Here is a 25,029-nt window from a genome sequence, read left to right as displayed (position 1 = left end):
TAAGAATTTAGTTAGGTTTTGTCCCAGGTACCAAGGAAAAGAGTTCCAAGGCCCCCTAGCCGGATGTTCATGCAAAAATAAAACTAGTCACACCACTTACACACCCAATATGAAATTGCCTTTTCACATATTTAACCAATTTTAAAACAATCCTTTAATAAAACCATAATATCAATGATTCACAATCTTCCAATTTATCCGGTTGATTCATAATTTCCCATCATTCCTTCATCAGAGTATCTATGGCATCATTGGCAACCAGAACGCTCACATACCACCTGTTCACGCAGAGGTCTTTTCAATGGTTCCTAGCCCATAATACTCGGCAATATAATCACTTATAAACTCAAGTGGACTCTCGTTGAAGATCAGCAAGATCAACCAACAGATCCATATAAAGAGCCATGGACTCATCCATTGAAGATCAGCAAGGTCAATCAACCAGATCCATGCCCGGTTTCACAAAGCAACTCTTACTCCTTGTTCCAATATCTTCCTCGACGCACGCGTGGGTATCCTGGGCGACCCAGAGCCCGAGCACCGTATGGTCAGCACCCTCTAGGATCCTTCGCAGGTGACCTAGCGCTTCACTCATAGGCCGCTTCCTTGGTCCCTCATCCACCGTACCGGAAGCTCACCATTTTAATCGAACCGAGGCTGGTCAAGACCTCGGCCGACCTTGCTACGCGAGACGTCACCCATTGACTCTCCGTCAGCAGTTTGCAGGTGACCTAGCGCTTCACTCATAGGCCGCTTCCTTGGTCCCTCATCCACCGTACCGGAAGCTCACCATTTTAATCGAACCGAGGCTGGTCAAGACCTCGGCCGACCTTGCTACGCGAGACGTCATCCATTGACTCTCCGTCAGCAGTTGCAACTTTATCAGTTAGGTCACCATGACCTTAATCACAAGAGACGGTCAAAATGCTTTCCCAGCATTCTTGACATAAAACAGTCATTTACAAACAGTCACAAAATACAGTTTCTATATCGAACTCCGTCTTTCCACATTATCCCTCCTCAAACCACATTACTTATTCCACATACCCTTCATATGTACTCATTCTCATCCATTCATTCATATCAACGACACATTATTTCCCATACACCTTCACCTTCATTATTCTTCATACATATCCATGCATACATCCATTTTCATATCCTTATTCGTACATCCACATCCACATACATACATCCATACATACACATCCACATGCATACATCCATCTCTACATGCATACATCCATACATACACATCCACATTCACATCCATACATCCACATCCACATCCACATCTACATTCATATGCATACATCCACATCATTTTCACATTCCCATTCATATAACCCCATACGCCTTCTCATCTATTCTTTTTCATCACATCCATTCTCACCCTATCACAACCCATATTCATCTTATCTCATCACATACACTTCTTATCTCATCCCATACACATCTTATCACATCTTAACTCTTCTTATCACATCCTAACTTATCTCATATGCATCTTATCACATCTTATCACATCTCATACACCCCTTATCACATCCTAACTCATCTTATCACATCCTAACTCATCTCATATACATCCTAACTCATCTCATATCACATCCTAACTCATCTCATATACATCTTATCACATCCTAACTCATCTTATCACATCCTAACTCATCTCATATACATCTTATCGCATCCTAACTCATCTAATCACATCCTAACTCATCTCATATACATCTTATCCCATCACATACACTTCTTATCTCATCCCATACACATCTTATCACATCTTAACTCATCCCATACACATCTTATCACATCTTAACTCATCCCATAAGTTTTTTTTTAAAATCCCGTCACATACACTTCTTACCTCATCCCATACACATCTTAACTCATTTTTTTTATGCATACCTCTATGCGCAAGAATTTCAATTGTTATAAAAGTAACACTTTTATAATAAAATAATCAATTTTTTTGTAATATTTTTATAATAAAATAATAATTTATTTATTTTTTTCATTTCTATGCATGAAATTCAAAATAATATTTTTATAATAAAATAATCATTTTTTTTTCTTTATAGTTTTACAATAAAATAATCATTTTTTTCCATACCTCTATGCATGAAATTTAATATGCTAAAAGTAACACTTTTATAATAAAGTATTCATCTTTTATGCATACATCTATGCATGAAATTCAATTATGCTAAAAGTAATACTTTTATAATAAAATATTCATCTTTTATGCATGCCTCTATGCATAAAATTCAATTATGTTAAAAGTAACACTTTTATAATAAAATGTTCATCTTTTATGTATACCTCTTATGCATAAAATTCAATTATGCTAAAAGTAACACTTTTATAATAAAATATTTATCCTTTATGCATACCTGAAAATTCAATTTTTCCATGATTACAATGAAATTCTTTCAATTAATCTAGGATGATAATTCCTAGAATATGGTAGGAAGTTCTCTTTTCACGCTTTGAATGAAATTATTTTATGTGTAAATTTTTACAAAATTTTGCCATAGCTCCGCTACTATGACTGATAAATCTCAATTATTTTAAAAGTCAAGGCTTATCTTTAAGGGAATGATTAGAATGATCCCTAATTGGATCATTAACCCTTAATGGATTGAATCAAAAATAATCATGGAATACATAAACTAAAAGCATAGATTAAAAAAAACCATTAATTTATTCTCAAGCATAGATTAATCTTGGATTAAGAAAAAGCTTTATGAAAAGCTTCATTTGGATTGAGAATGGGTCATGAGTATCACCAATTCTTGAGTGAGAGAGAGAAATAACATAAAAACCATTAGAATTAAATATAAATGGAAATTTATGTAATTCTTATTAATCAATTAACTTCAATAGCATTCATCTAATTATGTAACTCCTCACTACTATTCATCAATTAACTTCAATAACATTCAAAAACCATACCAATTAAGCTTCTCAAGCTTGAGAGGGGTTGAGAAGAGAGAAACATTGAGAAATTATAGAAAAAATCAAAATTCACGATTTACCTTACAATTTGCTTGATTCTTTGTTCACGGTAGAGGCCCCCAACCAATCAATTGGTTTAGTATGTTGATGGAGCCACCAATGGGGATTGAAGAAAGAGGAAAGTGTCAAAAACTAGTGAATTATTACAGAATTCACAGTTCTTGGCTTAGGTGGAGTAGAGTAACAATGTGTAAACACTATATATTTTTCAACAAGGGGAGGCTTCTATTTATAGGAAAAATTGAGCTCCTAACCAAACAAACTGATTCTAGAATTTTCCAAGTCAGTTTGGTCACTTTTTGACCATTTTTAGGTCAGTTAAGCTAACTTTTTGGAACTAAACTTGAATGAGGAGAGAGGAGAGATGAAATATCTTAATTTTTATGAGTTTAAAACTCATTCAAGCATGTGAAATATGCACCTCCTTTAATGGACTCCCCTTCCTTACATATGTATCAAAATGGAATCATTATACCCAAAATATCTCATATTCTTAATATTGCTCATAGTTTTTTACTAATAAACCTTGTACATTTTCAACTCTTCATCTTATGTGAGCATTTACTCATTTTTGGATACCCAAAATATCTCATATTTTTAATATTGCTCATAGTTTTTTACTAATAAACCTTGTACATTTTCAACTCTTCATCTTATGTGAGCATTTACTCATTTTTGGATACCCAAAATATCTCATATTTTTAATATTGCTCATAGTTTTTTACTAATAAACCTTGTACATTTTCAACTCTTCATCTTATGTGAGCATTTACTCATTTTTGGGTATCTTCTTTTACAAAATTGGATTTATCTCCTCCCTACACATGGATTGATGCTATTGGTCCATAGGAACCTTAATTGGACCATAATCCAAAAATTTCTGAAAATCTAGACCCTTAGGCTAAGGTCCTTTATACCCATTTCCAATTAATTCCAATTGCACATTGGAAAGTTCTTTTTGAATTTCTGTTTTAGGGAAACTTTTTTTTAATAAGATAAGATAATTTTCTATCCAAAAATATTAAAAATCTGAATATTCTCTCTCTAAAATATTTTCTCTCTCTATGTCAAAACAGGCAGAGACGAGATCTCTTATAATTCTGAAGAGGGAATTGATTAGATGCTGGATATCTTGAGAGGCTGGGGAGGAATCTTACATTCTCTCCCACTTGAAAAACGCGAGATGTCCTCATCTCGCAAACTGGGGGTAATTTCACAAGATGCACGAATATGAGACTTAGAGAAAAATTTAATTAAGATTAACCACCAATTAAAAAAGTCTCAAAGAGAGTAAGGGTCAAGACAAGAACAAGATTTAAACTTTATTCATTCTTGGAACATATACAGTAAAGATAGAACAACTCTTTACACTTCCATAAGCCCGTCCATCATATGATCACAAAAGCAGCACTTACAAGCTGCGCACGTATAAGGTAACTCATCTATGGGAATAATTCTGTTCGTTATTTCCGCACCTATCTCAGTGGTATGAGGTGATCTAACAAAATGACCTCTGAGAGGCAAGCCAAAAATGGGGTAAAGACATATCTTCTGATGAGGAAGAAAACACGCCAGTAAGAAGACCCGCTCAGAAAACCCAAGATGTCTTGATCTCATGATGCAGTAGTATCGGGGACCCAAACCCAAAGCTTCAATAACCATGGCCAAGCGGACATTGTTACGAAAGTGCTGCTGACCCCAGGGTGTTACCCTAGTTATGTCTTGATAGGTCCGCCATTTGGTCTGAGCTACAGAAGTTCCTAGGTGAGGAAAAAGTGAGCGCTCATACTGTTCTATAAAATCTTTCTTCACAGACTCGCTTGCGTCTTGAAGGTGAGAAATCATCATGGATAAAACTAATTCCTGTTGCCAAGCCATGAGGCTGAAGCAGTGTAGATGGTGAAGGATTTCGCCAAGGACTTTGATGTCAAGGTCCTCACCCCGAAAAGTGATTCCAACTTTTCGCCTCCTAAGAGACAGCAAGGTCCTAATCAAGATACGGGAAGTTTCAAAATCGAAGGAAGGCCTTTTCCTCAGAACACAATTCCCTGGAACTCAACTTTAGAAGTTCAACCCTCGAACAGAGGAAATAGATACTTTAACTGCCAAGGATACGATCATCGTAGCATGGAATGCCCAACTCCTTTTGGATCAAGGTTTTCAAGACAAGGAAGTCAAGGACCAAGATTCCAAATTCTAGCTCCTTCCTTCCAGAGAGCAATCAAGGTCCCTCTCATCAAAATCAGGGAAACCCTAGAGGTAGATTCCCTAACCAACCCTCAACTTCGATGCAAATTAATGCAAGACCTCAGTCTCACAATTGGGGAGGTCAAAGAGATAGGTTCTCAAACCAGCCATCTACTTCCAAAAAACAATGACGCTGGAAGTAATAGAAGAAGAAAGAGATGTAAGAGATTATCCTCCAACTGCGAGATAAGGACTTCTCGCGTTTTTTAATCCTCCAGCTTTTGATGATGTAAACATGTAAGAACCTCCCCTTCAGTCTCTTGTAATCATCCCCCTCCTTCAGAATGGAAAAAGATTTTGTTTGACCCTGTTTTGGTTTAAAGAGAGGGAAAATATTCTATAGATAGGTAATACAGTTTTGAAATATTTTTAGATAATTATTTTATTCCAATCAATAAGAAGTAATCCCCTGAAACAGAAGTTGAAAAAGAGTTTTCCAATGTGCATTAGAAATTAATTAAATATATGCACTGGTGGACACCTTAGCCTAGGGATACCTATTTTCAAAAAACTATGGATTAAGGTCCAAAGAGTGTTCTAATGTGCCTATAGGAATAATCCAAGTGTTTGAATAAGAAAAATGCAAGTATTAAAAAAAATCCACCAAAAATGTGTAAATTCTCACATAAGATGAAGAGTTAACTTAGTACTGGCACTTAATAGTAGAAAAATGAAAATTTTGACACCTTAGGAGGGTGAGTGGAGCTCATGAAGGAGGTGCCTAGATTCCTGATCATTACCCCAATTTTCAATTCAAAAAAATGAGATTTTCATCTCTCCTCTCTCCTCCTTCAAACTAGATCAAAAAAGTGGACCTAACTAGTCTAAAACTTGTCCAAATTTGATCAAACTGAATGGGGAAGCCTCTAGATCCCAGTTGGGCTTGGTTGGTGGCCTCCCTCACCTATAAATAGAGCCCCATTCCTTTGTATTTTCATCTTAGTGTATTTACATGCTAGTGTAATTTTCATTTTAGTGTAATTCCATTATCTCTCTACCTTGCCTCTCCATTGTGAAGCTTTGGTGCTTCACTAAACCTCTTCTTCTCTTGGAGATTACCTTCTTCTCTTGGTGGCCAAGCCTCTTCTTTGAGGGCTACACATCTCCTTAAAGAATCAAGCCAAAAACCAAGGGTAAGCCTAAGCAATGATGTTTACTCTCTTCTTTGGATGGTAATCTTCTTCCCAACCTCTCTACATGCTTGGGAAGCGTTCTATTTCATGGTTTCTTCTTTTAGAACCATGCCCTTATTGATTTATGTTGTTTAAATGAAGTAATGTTAATCTCCTATGCTTAAATGTATTGTTTTTTATTTGTAATCTCTCTTTCTTCTGAAAGAATAATCACTTTTATAGTTAAATCCTTCTTGGAAGGATAAATCTTAGTTCTAATCTCATTTTCTTACCAAAACTCTAAGCCTAACAAGCTAGAGATGAAGATTAAACATTTTTATGATTATTAACCTACTTAGAATGAGGTTAATTCATTTAAGCTTGTTTTTATGATAAGAAATCTTATATTTATTCATTTTATGATGAAAGAGCTTATGATAACATTCATATATTTATTTTCATTTAGCAATTATAATTGGATATTTTTTTAAACAACAAGATGCTTAGATACAATTATGCTTAGGTTTATGCATAAAATAAATTTATGCTAAAAGTGAAATTTTGAGCATTCTCATTTCATAGAAAATGCGGGGAAACTATGGTAAAATTTTTATCATTAGAAAATGAATTGAAATTTATACATAATAAATTTTATGCCAAAAGTGGAGTTTTGAGCATTATTCATTTGAGAAATTACGAGAAGATTATGTACAATTCTTCTCTAATTTTCAAATGGGATTATGAATATAATTTATTTAGATAAAAATTAGAATGTGTGCATAAATATTTTATGCTAAAAGAGGGATTTTCATGATATTTTATTTTGGAAAATAGAGAAAAGAATGTGAAAATATTCATAGGGGTACATCGAGAAAACATGGATAAAATTTTAATCAGAAAGAGGAATCACAAACATAATTAACTTTTGGAATTATAAAGTATACGTCTAGATTCTCAAGAAATAGAATCTTAAAAACATTCTGAATGGGAAAAGGATTTCCCAAAAAAAGACCAGAAACATGCTTAGTTGGGTGAATGTAAATACTTGTGACTGACTTGTTCCTAGATTCCCTAGAAAAGGATTCTAGAATTCTTGAAAGGATCGAGGATCCGAAGGTGAATGGGAATTTAGACTTAATTGAATTGAGTCGAGAAAAAGTTGTCTTTACCGAAGCCAAGCAATGGCCGACTTAGAAAGTTTTGTCGGTATGAAAAGTAGAATAACTGTAAATTTTAACCCGGTCGAATTGTGGAACAAAAATTCTAATAACTAGATCAAGGAAAGTTGATAATCAAAATTGATTCACTCAAAGCGAAAAGAGACCATCTTGTTTTAAAGAAATTGGATTGATGTGTGGAATGATGTGGATTGATATGGTTGATGTGGATTGATGTGTGGAATGATGTGGGAGGATGTGAATGATGTGGGATAATGTGAATGAATGTGGAAATGATGTGGGATGATGTGAATGAATGTGGAATGATGTGGGATGATGTGAATTGATGTAGAATGATGTGATGTAAATTGATGTGGAAAAATATGAAATAATGAGAAATGACGTGGAATAATGTGGAGTGATATGGAATGATGAGAATTGATATGGAATGATGATAAATGATGTGGAAAGATGGGAATTTTGTTTGGAAACTATATTTGTATGTGAAACCTGTTTTTTAAAGATTGTTTTAGGTCAAGAATGCTGGGGGAGCATTTTGACTATCTTATGGAATGAGGTCGTGGTGGGGACCTATGTGGAAAATGTTGCAACAACTAACAGAGAGTCAAAGAAGGACGTCTCGCGTGGCAAGATCGGCCGAGGTCTTGACCAGCCTCGGTTCGGTTAAAATGGTGAGCTTCCGGACGGTGGATGAGGGGCCAAGGAAGCGGCCTATGAGTGAAGCGCTAGGTCACTTGTTGTTGTTGCGAAGGAGCCTAGAGGTTGCTGACCATACGGTGCTCGGGCTCTGGGGTCACCCAGGATACCCAGCGTGCGTCGAGGAAAAAAATGAGTTGGAGTTGTTTTCTAAACACGAGCATGGATCTGGTTGATTAGCCTTGCTGGTCTTCAATGGATGAGTTCATGGCTCTTTTTGATAAATGGATCTCTTTGGTTGATCTCTCTGATCTTCAACAAAGAGTCCATATAGATTTTATGAGATTATACTCCTGGATACTATGAGCTAGGAACTATTGAAAAGGCTCTTGAGTGAAGTACTAGGTGAGCCTAGAGGGATTGACCAAGTGGTGAGCGTTCTGGTTGCCGATGATGCCATAGGTACGCTGAGGAAGGAATGACCGAAATTTGGATTTTATGGTTGGAAAGTGGAAAAGTTGGAATTTGGACCCTGGAAATGGAATACTGAGGATTATGATGGGAACACTGTGGTTTTATTGCAATTCTGTTTGGAAATAGTTGAATCTAAGAAAAAGGTGGTGAGACTATTTAATTTTTGCATGAGTTCCGGCTAGAGGGCCTGGGAACTCTTTTCCTTGGTACCCAGGACAAAACATAACCAAATTTTTATAATGGATCCTATCAATATAGTGGTTTGGCAGTTGGCTAACCCATGGGATTAGATGGGGTTAGGCTGGATCGATGGATTCCTATAATAAAATTCAATTCTTTTCAAGTTATGATAGTTGAAGTAAGTCACAGGATAATCCTTGTTCTATGGAAAAGAATCAACGGCTGTGTCTCTTTTGATGGGAAAAAAAGCGTTGGTCTCTATGAACCAAGTGCAAGTTCCTCCTTTGATCCGGCCATGTGACCCACAGGTTTGGTCGGAATACAAAGGATAGTTAAGGCTCTTGACTACGTTAGAAGATTTTCCTAGAGGAATCACCTATGCTTTCTGGGTGAGGGAAGTTTTTTTCGAGTTCGGTTTTGGAAGAACCGAGGGATTAGTCTCTTGTCCGGACATTCGTGGGCGAGGCCCCGAGTGGGAAGCTCTGCCCTACGCATGAGGTTGCTACTTCCACTACTAGCTCTCCAGAGTTCGATGCGCAGAGAGGGCAGGGATCTCACAAGCATAAAAGAATGAGTGGTTAGAGTTACATTTTGCCTCTTATGTGTGGTTCGGGTTTACACTCTTGGGTGGCCAAAGTTAAAAATTTTGCCCTAGGGCTCATTCGGCCACTCTAGCTCGTGCAAACACCTAATCTAAAAATAGTACTCTCCCCCTAGATCCCATGGTGCACCTTTAATAGACAAGCGGGGATCACACATGCAAAATAATACACTATAAGTACATTCCAATGAAATCCGACGTTTTTGTAGCTTCAACCAAAATTGTTGAAGATGGTAAGGTGCATCAACGACATAGAGGTCTCGCGAGCGAGGTTTAACAATCATATGTTTGTCAATTCCATACTCTTTTTTAAGGAAGACCATTTCCTCAACCTCAAGGAGCCACTCGCACACTCGGGCTCAACTACCCCATTCATGCAGAATCACTTCACTCGGCCATGTTAACCATGAAAACCCTTGTCATCAAGTAGTGAAGTCTACATTCTTCTAGCTCTATAACATGCCCAATCATCAGTACAACCCGCTGGACATCCTTTGACTATATCGTCTAGTCTACTCTTACCTTGACCAAAATCTTGCCCCACTAGCACAGCTACCATTCAAACCCTTCATGTGGCTTACCTATTGGACATTTCCATAGACAAGGCACAGGAGGCCTTTTTTAAGTCATATTCCTTAAGATGAGGAGGACAACCTCGATATGTTATCACAAGAACCCAAGGTGGTGGGCAAGAGTCTTCCAATGCAAAAGCCTACCCAACCACTTAGGCCCCCTTGCCCCTCGGTGCGGGTAGACAGATTAGTGCCACACAAAATCCCCCAGAGCTAATCCTAGCCACCTCTCCAACTAAACCAACTTCAACTCCTACTCATAACCTTATCGTCCACAATAATATGTAATATCTTACATGGGAGCCTCTTCCTATTCCATCGCTCAACCCCCTAGCCTTGACCTTCTCCACCAGCTCAACCCCCTCATTAACAGCATCCTTGAGCCCCCATCCTTGAATCATTCCTCCATGAGGAGCCAAATCTCAATGAGAAACCACCGGATACTACTCCTAATGAAGACAACGGGAAGGACCCGGGGGTGTCCTTGCATGTCCATGAACAGAAGCTCACATACCCACCAAACAATCGTGTAGAATCTCAATTTGTAAGTAACTTCCATAGTCACCTGGATACCCCCTTTGACTTGGCTGAAATCTGCCTAGAGTGAACCAACAATCGAATTCAACACTAGCAAAACCTTGCCCTGGCCAATGTGTTGTCAAGAAAAGGCCTAATCTCTCAACATCACACTATCAGACCTAGGCAAAATTCCAAGACATACCAGACCTCTATCTAGCCATGCTTATCATTCCGTGGGGTCTTGGTACTTATGTTGCCAAACATAGGGTGCAGGTCGCTTCTAACAACAACTACCTCATGTTAAAGGATCCACGCCACTTCCACAACCAACAAAGGCCTGGCATGAGAAGAACCTCTACATCCCCTATCGATTTCCATGCCATCTCGATAAGCTGCCTACCATCAGGGCTACCCAAAGTTGCCCATCACCTTGCCCTATCACCTGGCTAAAAATTAGTCCCGAACTAACCACCTTGACCTTTCACCTGGCTAAAAATCGGTCTTGCATTAACCACTATCCCGACCACCTCTATGGCGTATCCCTCCCCATCCACTTCTTGGAAACAACTTCACTAGTTGACTACTTGGGTCACTCTATTGGTTAACATGGTTTCACCCGCCCAACCTACTGTAAGGTGATTTGACATTTTACCTGTGAAGGATGGGCACTTATATTTTGTAAGATAGTGCAGGAACATATAAAGCAACCTTAACATGAGCTTAATGGTAAATAAGAAAAATCTACAAACTTAATATATATAGTTACTTAAACTAGTAATAGAGATCGGAGTATTTTTAAGTTTGGTTGGCCTAGTGTAGAAACTAATCACTTATGACAATACACAATCAATCCCTTGTAATAGTTTACTTGTAAGCTCTCCCTCTTCCCTCTTCTTGCTTGCTTATATGATTTTGAATTCATGCTTACTTGATGGATGCATGCTTGAGTCCGTGTGATTATAGGCTTCTCTCGAGAGAACCATCACGAAGGATCATCTCTTCTTGCCTCCATGTAGGCATTGAGAGATCTCCCTTCACTCCTTTCGCAAGGAGCATCTAGTGTCACAACAAAGTGAGGACATGACAAGCAAGCTAGCACACCCACATGGGAAGTTGCAGATTGCAGCTCTAAGGCAAGACCCAATGACACATGCTTCGTAAGACTAAGATAAGCTCTTGACTTGAACAGTATATTTGAAAAGCATAAGTTTTATTAAAAGTGAGTGTACCCATATTCCTTTCATTTTGGAAGAAAAGCATATGTGCAAGTAATTTGAATGTAATCTTCAAAGTAATCCCATTGTAATCTCATGTTGTTGAAATCTCGTTATGGTTTTCATTTAAGACCCAAATGATATTAAGAATTGATGTATACACAACTAAACTAAGGGCTAACATCCAATGAAATGAATAAGTAGATCCGGTCGAAGAACTCGACGAGCCTGGGGAGGTGGCCCTACTCGGCGGGTTAAGAGAAGGGGATCCAAGGCAGGACCCAATCTGGATTCCGAGTCTCCCAGCTCGACATGGGTGAGACCAATTGAAGAAGCAACCTACCTAGATGGTGCTCATGCTCGCTGGTGAGAGGCCCTCAGGTGAAGCGACCACTAGGTGTTGCTAGTCGGATCAACTCCGATGTCAAGTGTCGTGGAGTAAGAATTGAGGGAAAGCTTGGCGGCCGAGGTCATATGGGCCAGATGGGTCTGGTGCTTTTCTTTATGGATATGATATTTTTAAAAATCTTTGAATTATAAGTTAATATTGTATTGACTTCATGTTTGAGTATAGCATGTAGCTTGCATCTTAAGTTCTTTAAGCATTTGTATAAGCAATGTTTTCAATTTAGTGTTTCTTTTATAATGGAAAAATAAGTTTTTGAATCTAGCATCCACAAGGTTTTGAGTTTGGATTATCCTCTTAGCATCGGAAATGGAAATCCAAGAGCCAAGGAGGCCATGACAGTCTTATGCCAAATCTCTAATCCAAGATAAAAAAGAAATATCAAACAAAACTTTTTTTTTTTAAAGTCCTAATGTCCATCTACTACTTCACTAGGAGATGCACATTAGAGGTCATCAGTTATTGGTGAGACTATGTTAACAACAAGTGGCGTTGCAGGAGCTACTAGTTTCCAATTATGAAAATTTTAAATGAAATCTTTTTCCACCGCCCAAAAAAAAAAAAGGTCCATTTGTGCTGGAAAAAAAAAAAAAAACAGTCCATTTACCTTCTTCACGTGCTTGAACTTTAGCAAGTTCGGTCCCTTTTTTTGCTTGCTTTTCACATGCATCTCGGAGTGATCTCATCTACCTTAGTACCCTTTTTTGCTTGCTTCACATGCATCTCGGAGTGATCTCATCTACCTTAGTACCCTTCAATGTCCTTGGTCCTAGTAGGACTTACTAGATTCTCTCATGAATTGAAGGTAATGCCTTGCTTCCTAAATTGCTAGGGTCACATAGTAATGTGAGAATCTCACCTCATAATGCCCTTAGTTTTGTGAGGCATTCATTCCAAGTGAAACAGGGTTGGGGAAATTAATTTTACGGAGCCTTACATCAATCTTTTTCATCATGAATTGAAGCGGAAATTGTAATTCTGAACAAGCCTTTTTCTTTATGTTGAAATCTAAATATAGCTAAACCTTGAAATCTTTTGGAGGCATCTATGTCCAAATCTAATAATTTATTTTCCAAATATTATCTCTAATAGTTGTGTTTTCCACCTATGCATGCTGCCTATGGGTTGAGAGAGCCACACGAGTGATCCATCTCTAACACAAGCATAAGTGAGAGAGCCACACGAGTCATCCATCTCTGACACAAGTGATGTAACCTTTACAAAGCCACACTCATTAATAATGTAACATACTATGTGCCCTCTAGGTGTTTCTAACTCCAAGTATCACACTTTCTCATGTTTTCTCTAGTTGAAATGAGGTTGTGCACTCCCTTAGAACGATGTTGTGTGATGAAGGATATGTTAAAAGTCACGAGCACAACAAGCCTTGTAGCCTCTTATCATACCAATCATTGAGTTATCCCTCACCTCAGCTTGGCAGAGTTGTTGATCTAGCAATCTCAATAGACATCAACTTGAGCCCATCTATAATAACAAATCTAAGGCAAGTCATACAAATGGAATCAATGATGCAATTCTTGGCTAACAAGCTGCACCCCTAACCACCCAACAACATCAACCGTTAACAGAACTGTGATATCATGGCACATATAAGAATGTTGCCCTTGTCAAAATCCAAATGCAATGGGTCCCTCCAATTTCATGTAGCGCTTCAATGCCACATGCAAGGCAATCACAGGCAACAATGCAGAGCAACTCTTTGTGGGTTCAAAGAATGCAATGCTCAGCCAAAGCTACAATAGCTTGGTCTGCTGGCCTATTGTCAAAGATCAAGAGATAGCTAAGCAAGAAAAAACTTTCTTTCAACCCAATAGAATTATGGGCCAACTATTACTGGAGCTAAGGGAAATCAAATAACAAAGACAGAGCTGGGAATACATAGCCAGCGTGTCGAGAATTATGAGAAAATGTACGTAGATGTGAACACCTGATGGCTTGAGCCTCAAATATCACTGTATAAAGTGGACTAAGTGACAAGATCTGTTAAAAGCTTCATAAGGCTGGAAATGCTGACAAGATCTGTTAAGAGCTCCATGAGACCAAGAGTCTCCATCCTTGTTTTGAACAAGCTATCAGGCTATACAATCACAAGATGGACAAGGTACATGATGCATCATGAAGAGTCAACAACCAGCAACAAGAAGCAAATGAAATAAATCGAAGACTCCATTGAACCCATGGCAAAGGCAGTTAGGAACGAGTGCCACTGATGCAATAACACTAGGATTCCTGAGGAACCTCTGAAAGGTTTCAACCTTAACAAGATTATGTGTGGTGGCTGGCCCATCTGTCAACGAAACCAGATCACAACTGCATGTCCTCGCTATCAACAGATAAGACCCTATTGTCAAATCTATAACCATTTGGATAACTGTGACAAACCAACAAATTGCATGCATGGAGGTGGGAGACAACATAGTGCCTCAGTGGGCATGTCCTGGAAAACTTTAGCCACGGCCCAGATTATCATCTCCAATCAGCAATTCTTGCCAATACCCCCACCAAATTCCCCACCTCAGAACTACCCAATAGCAATGCGGATAGTCCACATAGCTACCTGGACTTACTGATAAGGGCTGAAACAATGTTTCAACCTCAGCACCCAATAGCAATACCGATATTCCACGTTGCAAGAGATATGGATAAAGGAGTATACAAAGATAATCCTAGAGATACAGATAAAAGAGTATACAGGGATAATCCTAGAAGTACTGTATTCCACTAAATGGAGGATATGACGACGGCAATTATTACCCCATCCACGAAGCATCAGAGAATGTGCAAAGACAATGGATTATTTTAGCAATGGAAATCATAGAATGGTAGACTGCCCTAACAAGATTTGCTAGGGTGAGTTCCAAAGATTGTGCATTGATTGTGGCTTGGTTACTTTTAGCAACTATCCTTCAAGGCCAGCATCTTCCGAACAACCTTGCAGACTCAACCCAAGGTAGAGATTACCCATAAATAAACAAAAGCTCACATCAGGAGCCACCACAGTGATGGTAAAACAACTTGGAGAAACAATATCTCTTCCCCCCACACAAGCTCTCTCTCTCTCTCTCTCTCTCTCACACACACACACACACACACACATGTTGGATCCATTTAATTTTTTCCATTTTGAAATGCTTATGTCATCTGTACACAGCAATCTCAAGTCTAAAAACACACCAGCATAAGTAAGACATGAAGAAAACTCTGAAAGGCCCCACACCTGTGCAAGTTCAATATAATGAGCTCTTTAATCTTTACAACAGCAAAACCACTTTAAAAAAAGCTAAGACAAGTAGCTTTGGTTCTACAAACTGTCAGTCGTATGATCCTCATAAAACCTCCCCTTTCAAGAAAGCAGGCTACAACCCTGCCACATGGTGCGTTCTGTGCATTCGACCCAGTTTACAAGGTAAAATCGCAGTCTATTACTACTTAACTGGTGCTTAACAGAGAAAAAAGAAAATCACAGTCGAGGATTTGAAATGGCTGCTGGTGGCTACTCTTTAGAATGAGTCTTTACCCATTATTGAAAAAGAAAGATAGTGAGAGTGGTGGGGCACAGATTTATTTCAATTTACAAAACCTCCAACATACAAATCAAAAAGCACGATGGTGCTGATGATGGAGATTATCCACCACAATACTTGATGGCCAGAATCATGCCACACAGTCTGTGAGCTACTCTTATTCAGTGAAGAACCTGATAATGATGAGTTTGATGCTGATGGTGGACATGTAAGACCTCTGGGATCTTCTCCTTTGCACTCATTAGCAAAAAGCCCCCCGGGATACCTACCATAGATGTTGATATAGTTGAACATGGTGCTTGCACAATCAGTGGTATTATCATTTATCTCAGCCGCAAATGGGCAGGCGAACTTCACAAATGCATTGCAGCATGCATTCGCTGGATATAATGGACCTTTGCATTCACTTGTTATTATTGTATAGTTTTGAACCTGAAAGTTGACAGAACAGGCTGCAAAAACAGACATAAAACAAACCACTGCTTTATACATTCTTCCTCAGATCTTTCTAATATGAAACAGAAAACACAGAAGTCGCAGATCATTCATTTCTAGAATGCACGTGCTTGTTTTCTTTATCAGCACATGAGTAGAGAAGCCTGCAAAATTGATTTGTTTTACTATGAAGAGACAACTCACATGTCAGAACTTGCAGAAGCTGCCTGTTTCGCATAGCCTGTCCTTCTGTACCACCAGCTGAAGTCACTGCAAATGCCAAAAACAAAGGTTTAACCTCCTACAGCTGTATCTGTTGTGTGTGTGTGTGTGTGTGTGTGTGTGAGAGAGAGAGAGAGAGAGAGAGAGATTCTCCATTTGATTATTTTACATCATACATTCATTCCTGGCATGTTAGAAAGTTCACAAATCACCTGTTCTGGGAGACAGAGTGTGGTGTCAATCACCAGAGCCCTCAGCAAAAGACCCACATGGTGAGATCAGATGGATGGATTGGATAACCATGCGCCATAATGAAGCTAAGGTTGTCTCAAAGATCTCTACGTGACACCCTAGATGGGTGCCAATGTGATAGAAGGACCAAAGCTGTCCACCATCGACCCACACGAACATGGGTTGGATTGTGCACCCAGGCTACCAAGTCTGCATACAAGATAGGCTAGCAACTCACAAGGCAAAGTCCAGTCATAGTCCAGACTCCAGAGTTCATGGAGTCAGTGGTTTTGAATCTGATTTTATATGATTCTCGTAGATGAACATTGGCATGTGTACCAAGTCAAAGAAGGATTGGGACTAAAGAACAGTTTAACAGTCATACTCTATAACAAAAAAACCCTAACTCTAAATCATTCTTGGGGACTCACTGGTTATGTGTTCAAGATACGGCATGTGTGACTACTGAACATGCGAGTTGACACTAGTGCAGCAGTCCTCTACTCATATTTTCCCATGAATAAGGTCATCTATAGTAATAACGACAAATATATTTCTATGATGATAAGCTACCCTTTTGAAAGGAGGGGCAGTTTCTGATCCACCTTTAGTCCTTAAGATACCACAAACATCACAGCAGCACAACCTACTATTTCTCCTCAAAAGACACGAGGGAAAATTTGTCAGCAGGTGCCCAGACCCAGATACTAGAATGCATGTGACACATCTAGAAGGGCAGACTAGAGTTACCAGTTTGGATATGCCCGCCCATTGAAAACCCTTCTTTATAAAGGGTCAAAAAAGAGGCTATGAAACACTAAGTAGGATGCACACGGTGGTATGGAACAGATGTAAGTGTGCTCCCCAAGAATCTTTTCCTCCTCTATGTCATCAGCTGACTCAATTACAGTGGCAAAAAAACATCTGCATGCCTGTGGATAGACTGTAAAACCCAGTGGTAGTGCAGTATTGTGGGTATCTGTCCTTACTCAAGATGAAATTCTCCCGGCTTGCTTGAGGCGATAAGATGATGATGGAGATGGAAGCAACGATAATGATGAGGACAACAACAACTGTCTGTAAACGACAATGCCAAGCTGCTGAAGAACGAATTCTAGGATGATTTTGCGGCATCCGGCAGAGGTCGTGTAGATGCAGACCAAAGATTTTCCGCATGGATAAATGTGCAGTTGTGCAGTAGTAGAAGCCTCTCTCTCTCTCTCTCTCTCTCCCTCACACACACACACACAGGGAGATCGTCACTCACACACACAGGGAGGAGATCTCTCTCTCTCTCTCTCTCTCTCTCTCTCTCTCTCTCTTACACACACACAGATACGGAGAAGGTGACTCACTGGAGACGTAGGTTGAAGCTCCAAAAGCATGAAAGGAACACAGAGCCATGATAAAGAGGAAAAGCACAGCGCGAGTCGCCATATCTGTCATTTTTCACGGTTCCAACTCGATGCGAACTATGGGGGTCGCTTGCAACTTGAAGTGAAGGTGCCCCTTGGCTCGAAAAGAAAGCGCGCGCGCGCAAGCGCAGTCCACGATACCTGCTGTTGTTTGTGAACTCCGATCTCTCTGCACCTGTTTTCTCCAGCTGGAGACGGCAACGGAAGACGCGGATAAACAACCCACCAAGTCCGATCTTATGTAAAGGCGGCTTCTTTTGCATCCAGCTGTTTTCCCGTTGGTTATGGGTAAGACTCGAGAATATATTAACGTTCACCTTTTTGTTTTTGTTTTTCGAGCCCGGGCTGAGACCCGAACATAGAAACGCTTTTGTCATTAGCTTTTTTGTCTCCAATTTCAGAAACGATTTCGCTTCTTTCTTAGGGCATTACCCGTGAGCTGGGCACGACAACGACCAAGTACTCCCCCTCAAGCGCACCCACTAAAAACTCCTATATTCTCGATGGATTTTTGAAAAAGAATTGTCCTACGCAAGTCGGGCGTCGGCTTGAAAGCATGGGTGTTAACCCATTTCTAGGGTTAACAAGAGCAACTGGCATTATCTTACATCAAAGAGTCAAGGTAGATACACCCACAACTCTATATCACACAGCGCCCCCTCAATCTACGACTGAGGGGGCCGAATTTGGGAGGGGGGTCCGGGCCGTTGGATTCCCGAAAGTAAACTAGGGCCGCCCTGTATAACAAAAGCATATACGAATATGGGCCAAATAAACTAGCTAGTAGAAATTATAGCCTAATGGTAAGACTATGGCCTCCCTAGCGGCATGCAGTGGGTTTAAAACCTTTCTTTTATATTTTGAGACTTAGGCCAAAAAAATTCTAAGTCAAAACTCGAGAACTGGAGTAAACTAGGCAACATGGCAAGCCCGAGTTTACTGTGGGGCAACCCTAGTTTACTTTGGGGCCCTAGTTCTTTTGTAAACTAGGGGAGACAAAGCATGACATCACAAAAAAACTCGGCCTGTGAAGTAAACTAGGATCCCTAGTTTACTTCACAGGCCGAGTTTACAAAAAAACTCGACCTATGAAGTAAACTAGAATCCCTAGTTTACTTCACATGCCGAGTTTTTTTTCGGCCCTAGTTTACTTTTGGCGATCCGACGGCCCAAATTGCCCCTGCCCAAAATCGGGCCCCCTCAGCCATAGATCCCACTTGGGGGGCCTCTTTAAGGCACCATGTGATATAGAGCCGAGGGTAGATACACTAAAGGGTAGATATAGAGCCGAGGGTAGATACACCAAAGGGTCATACATTCAAGATATGAAGCAATGGTGTCCAAATCCACAACTTGGACGAGCGCCCGTAATGGTCCGACGGAATACATATGGCGATTTCCACTTCAAGAGCGTGTGATAGCAAGTTAGAATGAAGTCTCAAGTGATGTACTTCATGGATATATTATGAGAGTAGTCATTGTAAAAGCATTAGGCCTCTTATGAGTCTATAGTGCCCGGTCGGTCACAGTTTAAGTGTGTGAACACTTATGGCCATGTATATACATAAGTGAAAATCTCTCATAATACAAAAAACTCTCCCATTGTGCAATAGAGTCTCTCTAATCCATGCTAGTGAGTGTGTGTGTGAAGTGAGGTAGAGGAGGGACGAGTATACGTAGTGCAACGCGGCGATGTGACAACACTGGTGGAATCGCTTCTTAAGGAGTTGTGGAGCTTGGAGACCTCAAGGGTTACGAGCTCGGCCAATGGAAAGATCCACACAACAATTGCGGTTCGCCAGGTAATCTTCTTGTGGATGTGTTTCGACGAGGGTTTGGGTGAGCTATAACATTTTTGGCGCCGCTGTTGGGGAGCCATTCCTTGGCTTTTTCCACTGTTTGCTCTTTAATCTATGCATACCCATTGCCCATAGTCTTGATTAGTGGTTTCCCATGAAAAAGATGTGGTTTTTATGGAGATTTGTGTGTGATTTTGTGAGAAATAGCTCTATTTTTGTTTTTTGAAAGAATGATTTTTTGGCTTAAATGTGTTGTTTTGTTAGTTTTAATCTAGTTTTTAGTGTTTGTGCAAGAGACTAGGGTTGGCCACTCAAAGCATGGAGTGAAAACATGGGTGTGGGCCACCATCCTAGGGTAATAGCCAAGAAGGCCATGAAAGCTTGGGCATGAGCACCAAGAAAACATGAATGTCTATAGAGTGAATATCATCAAAAAGGGTACAATGTCCATGAGCCCTATGCCTGATATAGCCTAAGGCTCCCAAAAGTAGACATGTAAATGTCCCTAAGCCCAAGTGCCTAGGTTCCATTCCCCATGTGCATGTGCACCCAAACCTACTTTATTACAAACCATCCCCTCCTACAATGATTTCGTCCTCGAAATCGAAGGGTGGTCGTGCCCAAAGAAAAGACATATACAAGTGGCTATGTACAAGAGCCAAAAATCACATCCATGACTGAATGTTGATGTAGCGGAGGACCCATACATGAATTATATGACCCCTTGGGTCAAATGGAAAGGATAAAGGGCTCTCGTCGATGATGAGGCTATCTATACAACCACCTGGATTGAAAGGAAATCTGAGGCATGCAAAATCAAAGGCAATGGTCCCATGATAATCTAGTGCAAGTGGAGAGGATAAGGAACCATTGTCGATGACGAAGCTAGTCAAGTATCCTCCAGGATCAAAGGGATATGTATGATATATATCTCGAACTATTGAAGCTGAAATGGTAGTAGCTCCTGGGTCAAAAGGAAAGCTCAACTCCAAAGCGATAGTAGCTCCAGGGTCAAAAGGAAAACTCGTAAACCCATTCTCATGACCACAGTGTGAATCTGCCATGAAAGGTATCAGCCGAAGAAGCTCGAAACTCCTGGCCAGAATGTCAAATGGTCCCGGCACAAAAGAATCATCATGTAGGCCAAGACTAGAATATGTCATAGATGCATCCGAATGTCAAGCCACATATCCGAATACTATGCTCCTCAAATGGCACCAAGATCACTGCAGTTTCTTTTCGAGCGGCCATAAGACGGCCTATGGGTACCGGCAGATTGCTGCCAATCTCAGTACTACCAGGGTGCCTTATGCTGGAGCGTGGAACCATATGCATCCAAAGAAAAATGTCCTCGCTCCAAAGAACATAGGCTCGTGTCAACATTCATAGGAGCCAAAAGAACATATCTCAAGGTTGGTCTCATGTAGAGTCAAATGTGAACTCATGCCACCGTCACATGTAACACCACTCGAAAAATCAAAGGTATGATCCACCATATCAATGTATGTATAAGTATGATCCGACCCATGCACAATATCTCCATGTGCAAGACACCCTATATATGTGTGTCCCTCTAAAATAAAAGCTGGATCATCATAAAGATCATCATCACTAAGCACTGACAAAGTGTCTACACAAGAGAGATAAGTGGTATCAAACAACTCACTATCAATGGAATCTCCAAGGCCACTAAGGTCATCCCCAAAAGTATAGACAATCTCCATCAATGATGTCTGTATATGACCTAAATCCCATGATAAATCAATCTCCAATAACACTGGATCTAAGAAAATACCTAGATCAAATGTAAAGCTCTCGAGGTCAATGTCATAGGATATGCTAAAAATATGATTGGTATGCATACTCCTACGATGTGTCACCTCCACGAACTCATCACTACTCTCATGCACTATCCTTGACTGCTCAATCACAACAACTCGATCCACACGAATGCTGCCAGGAATGCTATGAAAACTAGGAGTAGTGGTCGTATCCGAAATCTCTTCACATGTACAAATCTAGAGGAGTAGCCCAACACATCTAATACTAGAACCTCGGGTCTATGCTCCTCATTGTCTATGATGTGCTCAACGACATGTGAAGTGTCAATCCCATGTGTAACTAGGGATGTATGACTAGCTGAATGATCATGACGAGTCAAATGCCCATCAAGATCATGGAATGCATCACTATGGTCATCTAATATATCCCTATGATCACTAGGAATAGAGATAGGTAGCTCTATGATGCTTGTAATGTTCGCTACCATCTCTGCCCTTGAGATCATTCCCACATGATCTAACTCACACACATCACCCTCACTGTCACTATCACATACATCATCATCATGTGCATATGTGTCAGTGGCATAGTTGTTGAAATCTCTCCAAACCCTGATTCAAAAATCAAGAAAATCTTAAAATTCAAGAAAATCAAGAAGTTAAAGAACTTCAAGAAAATCAAGAAAACCAAGGGATAATGTGGATTAAGGGTTTTGAAAATAGGGATTAATGCATATTTAAAAATGATTATCATAGATTTGATTGCTAATCTTCTCACATTAAGAAAATAGCAACTCTACAAACTGTGTAAAATTCAATTTCGAAAATAATTAAGAGATTCCAAAACAAAGGATCCAAGCGAAGAGCTTTGATACTAATGCAGCAGACTAGGGTTGGCCACTCAAAGCATGGAGTGAAAATATGGGTGTGGGTCACCATCCTAGGGTAATAGCCAAGAAGGCCATGAAAGCTTGGGCATGAGCACCAATAAGACATGAATGTCTATAGAGTGAATATCATAAGAAAGGGTACAATGTCCATGAGCCCTATGCCTAATATATCCCAAGGCCCCTAAAAGTACACATGTAAATGTCCCTAAGCCCAAGTGCCTAGGTCCGATCCCCCATGTGCATATGCACCCAAACCTACTTCATCACAGTTTGTTAAGTGTGCGTGTTAGGTTTAGTTTGCATCCATTACATCAAACAATGCAATGGATTGCAATTTTGTGATTTTGAGCCTTCTTTAGAGTTAAACATGGAACTAAAATCATTAATTTTTGCTTGATTTGTGTGTTTTTTATTTGATTTGTATGCACTAGAGTGTTAGCAAGTATTAGGGATAGCTTAATCATTTGAAAATTTTCACAAAACTTTTAAAAACTCTTGAAATTTACTAATCTTCCTTAATTCACTAGTTTTTAAGGGGTGATTAAACTAGTTCAAGAGGCAAAAAAAACTAGAAAATGTATTTTTCAAGGTCAAAATTGATCATGTAGTGTGTCGAAATTAATGTTTTTAGGTGTTTTGGGAGCATCAAGATGCATTTAAACATCTAATTGCACCAATTAGAGAATTCTTGCTCTCTTTGGTTTAATTTGCATAAAGAAAAGAGCTAAAATTAAGGGCTTAATTAATTAATCTTTGATTATTAATTAATTTACGTTTTAGATTAAGTACAAAGCTTAGAAATCCAAGGACCTATCCAATGATGTGCTCAATGGTGTGAATTAATTAAAGATTAGTGGTTAATTAAAACTCTTAATTAATCTAAAAGGGAGAAACATTAGTGAAAGAGTTAATCTTTGATTAATTTCTAGTCACATTTTTACACAACTCATTAGTGGCTTCTAATGAGCATTGAATGAAAAGATTCTCCTTAGTTGCCAATTGGCCACTTTTGGGAGTGTGAAAGGTGTAAGGGGTGTCATAAAAGTGTTGACTTTTTTAATTCTCCCTTACCTTTTTAGGAAAATGCTCATATCTCCCCAATTTAAAATTCAAAAAATATTCTCTCCACACAAGGAAACTCAAATTTCCCTCCGGACTCCAAAAAAAAAAAGTGAAATACATGTTTCACGACTTGAGACTTCCCGACTTCCACGTCGTGAAAGTTTCTCGCATGAAAAAAATCCGTGAAATACCTGTTTCACGGCGTGAGACTTCCTTGCACGTGAAAGTTTCCCATGTGAGAAAAAAAACTAGCCTTGTTTGGAGGCTCATATCTCCTAAATCATGAGGTCGATGAACACATTCTAGTGCTCACCTTGCGATGAGCGTCCGAGGGCAAACTCCATCCTTTTGGCCTCTGACCAACAGCCTCAAAATTCGACCCGAAAATCGAGGCTAAATATGGACCTAAACATAAAAAAATCACCCAAAATAGCCTGAAAAAGAACGCGTATCATATTCGGGCTACTTTTTTGGTGTCTAAATGACAAAATCACGAAAAAGTCAGATAGATAAAGTTGTAGACTCCAAAAATACTACAACTCTCTCATACAACATTTTTTTAAATTCCTTTTAGAATACATTCCAAAACAGGCTACGAAATAGGAAAAATCTTTCCGGAAAAACTTGAGACATTGATGGAAAATAGGTTTTGAGACCCCCTCTTCCATCTAGGATGCTACTAGCATGCACTTTTTTCGAAAAAGTTTATCCTAAGAGGGAGTTCACATGTGCTTTTGAGACATCTTGGATTTGAGACACCAATAGCACAAACTTTTTTCTATAAATATCTCTAAGAGATCGTTTATGTGCGCTTAGCGCTTAAGAAAATTAGGGTAAACGGACCCTTGTTCGACCCAGAGAAAGGTGTGCCAGGCCTCCTGAGTGGGCTGTAAGAAAACCAAAAAAGCAACAAAAAAAATCACGTGTGTGGTTACTCATCAAGGAGCAATTGGCAACGTCAAGATATGGCAACAATAGAGGGATTATGTGGGCCCGCACCCAGATTAAACCCAATGTCTGAAATCTTCGAGCCATTAAGATCCATGCCCCAAATGCAACTCTCAATACCATTTGCCATGCTGACAACAAGCTTGTCATCGGGTTTTATATCCCCTGTCACATCAATCCCTTGCCTAGCATTACCACAAGTCCTAAACCTTTAGAAGGACTAGGTACCAACCCTTTGCAACTCCTAAATGCTTAAACCTTGGATAGATTAACTAATCTAGGAAGGGGGGTTGCCCAAGGACCAAATGAGGTCCTAACGGCCTCGTTTGACCCAGAGAAAGGTGCACTAGAAAACCTAAAAAGCAAAACAAAAACCCACGTGTGCGGTTGCTCATCAAGGAACAATTGGCAACGTTAATATATAGCAACAATAGAGGGATTACGTGGGCCCACACCCAGACTAAACCCAATGGCTGAAATCTTCAAGCCATTTTGATCCATGCCCCAAATACAACTCTCAATACTGAAACAATGGTGTGTA

The 25,029-nt window shown here is 39.6% G+C and overlaps 1 protein-coding gene across 1 annotated transcript; it reads right to left on the bottom strand.

The window, feature by feature from the left end:
• Nucleotides 1-15,450: 15,450 nt before the first annotated feature.
• Nucleotides 15,451-18,161, bottom strand: LOC147636276 (GPI-anchored protein LLG2-like). The gene is made up of 3 exons (XM_086801722.1): nt 17,949-18,161; nt 16,345-16,410; nt 15,451-16,157 (listed from the first exon to the last, which is right to left on the bottom strand). Exons 1-3 carry the CDS (start codon nt 18,037-18,039, stop codon nt 15,748-15,750), a joined length of 567 nt encoding a protein of 188 aa, XP_086657848.1. The 5' UTR covers nt 18,040-18,161; the 3' UTR covers nt 15,451-15,747.
• Between the last annotated feature and the right edge of the window lie 6,868 nt (nt 18,162-25,029).

The sequence above is a fragment of the Cibotium barometz genome, chromosome 8 (assembly GCF_041138505.1).
Source record: "Cibotium barometz isolate CiBa-2024 chromosome 8, ASM4113850v1, whole genome shotgun sequence".
Taxonomy (NCBI): domain Eukaryota; kingdom Viridiplantae; phylum Streptophyta; class Polypodiopsida; order Cyatheales; family Cibotiaceae; genus Cibotium; species Cibotium barometz.
This window is presented reverse-complemented; position numbering and strand designations above follow the sequence as displayed.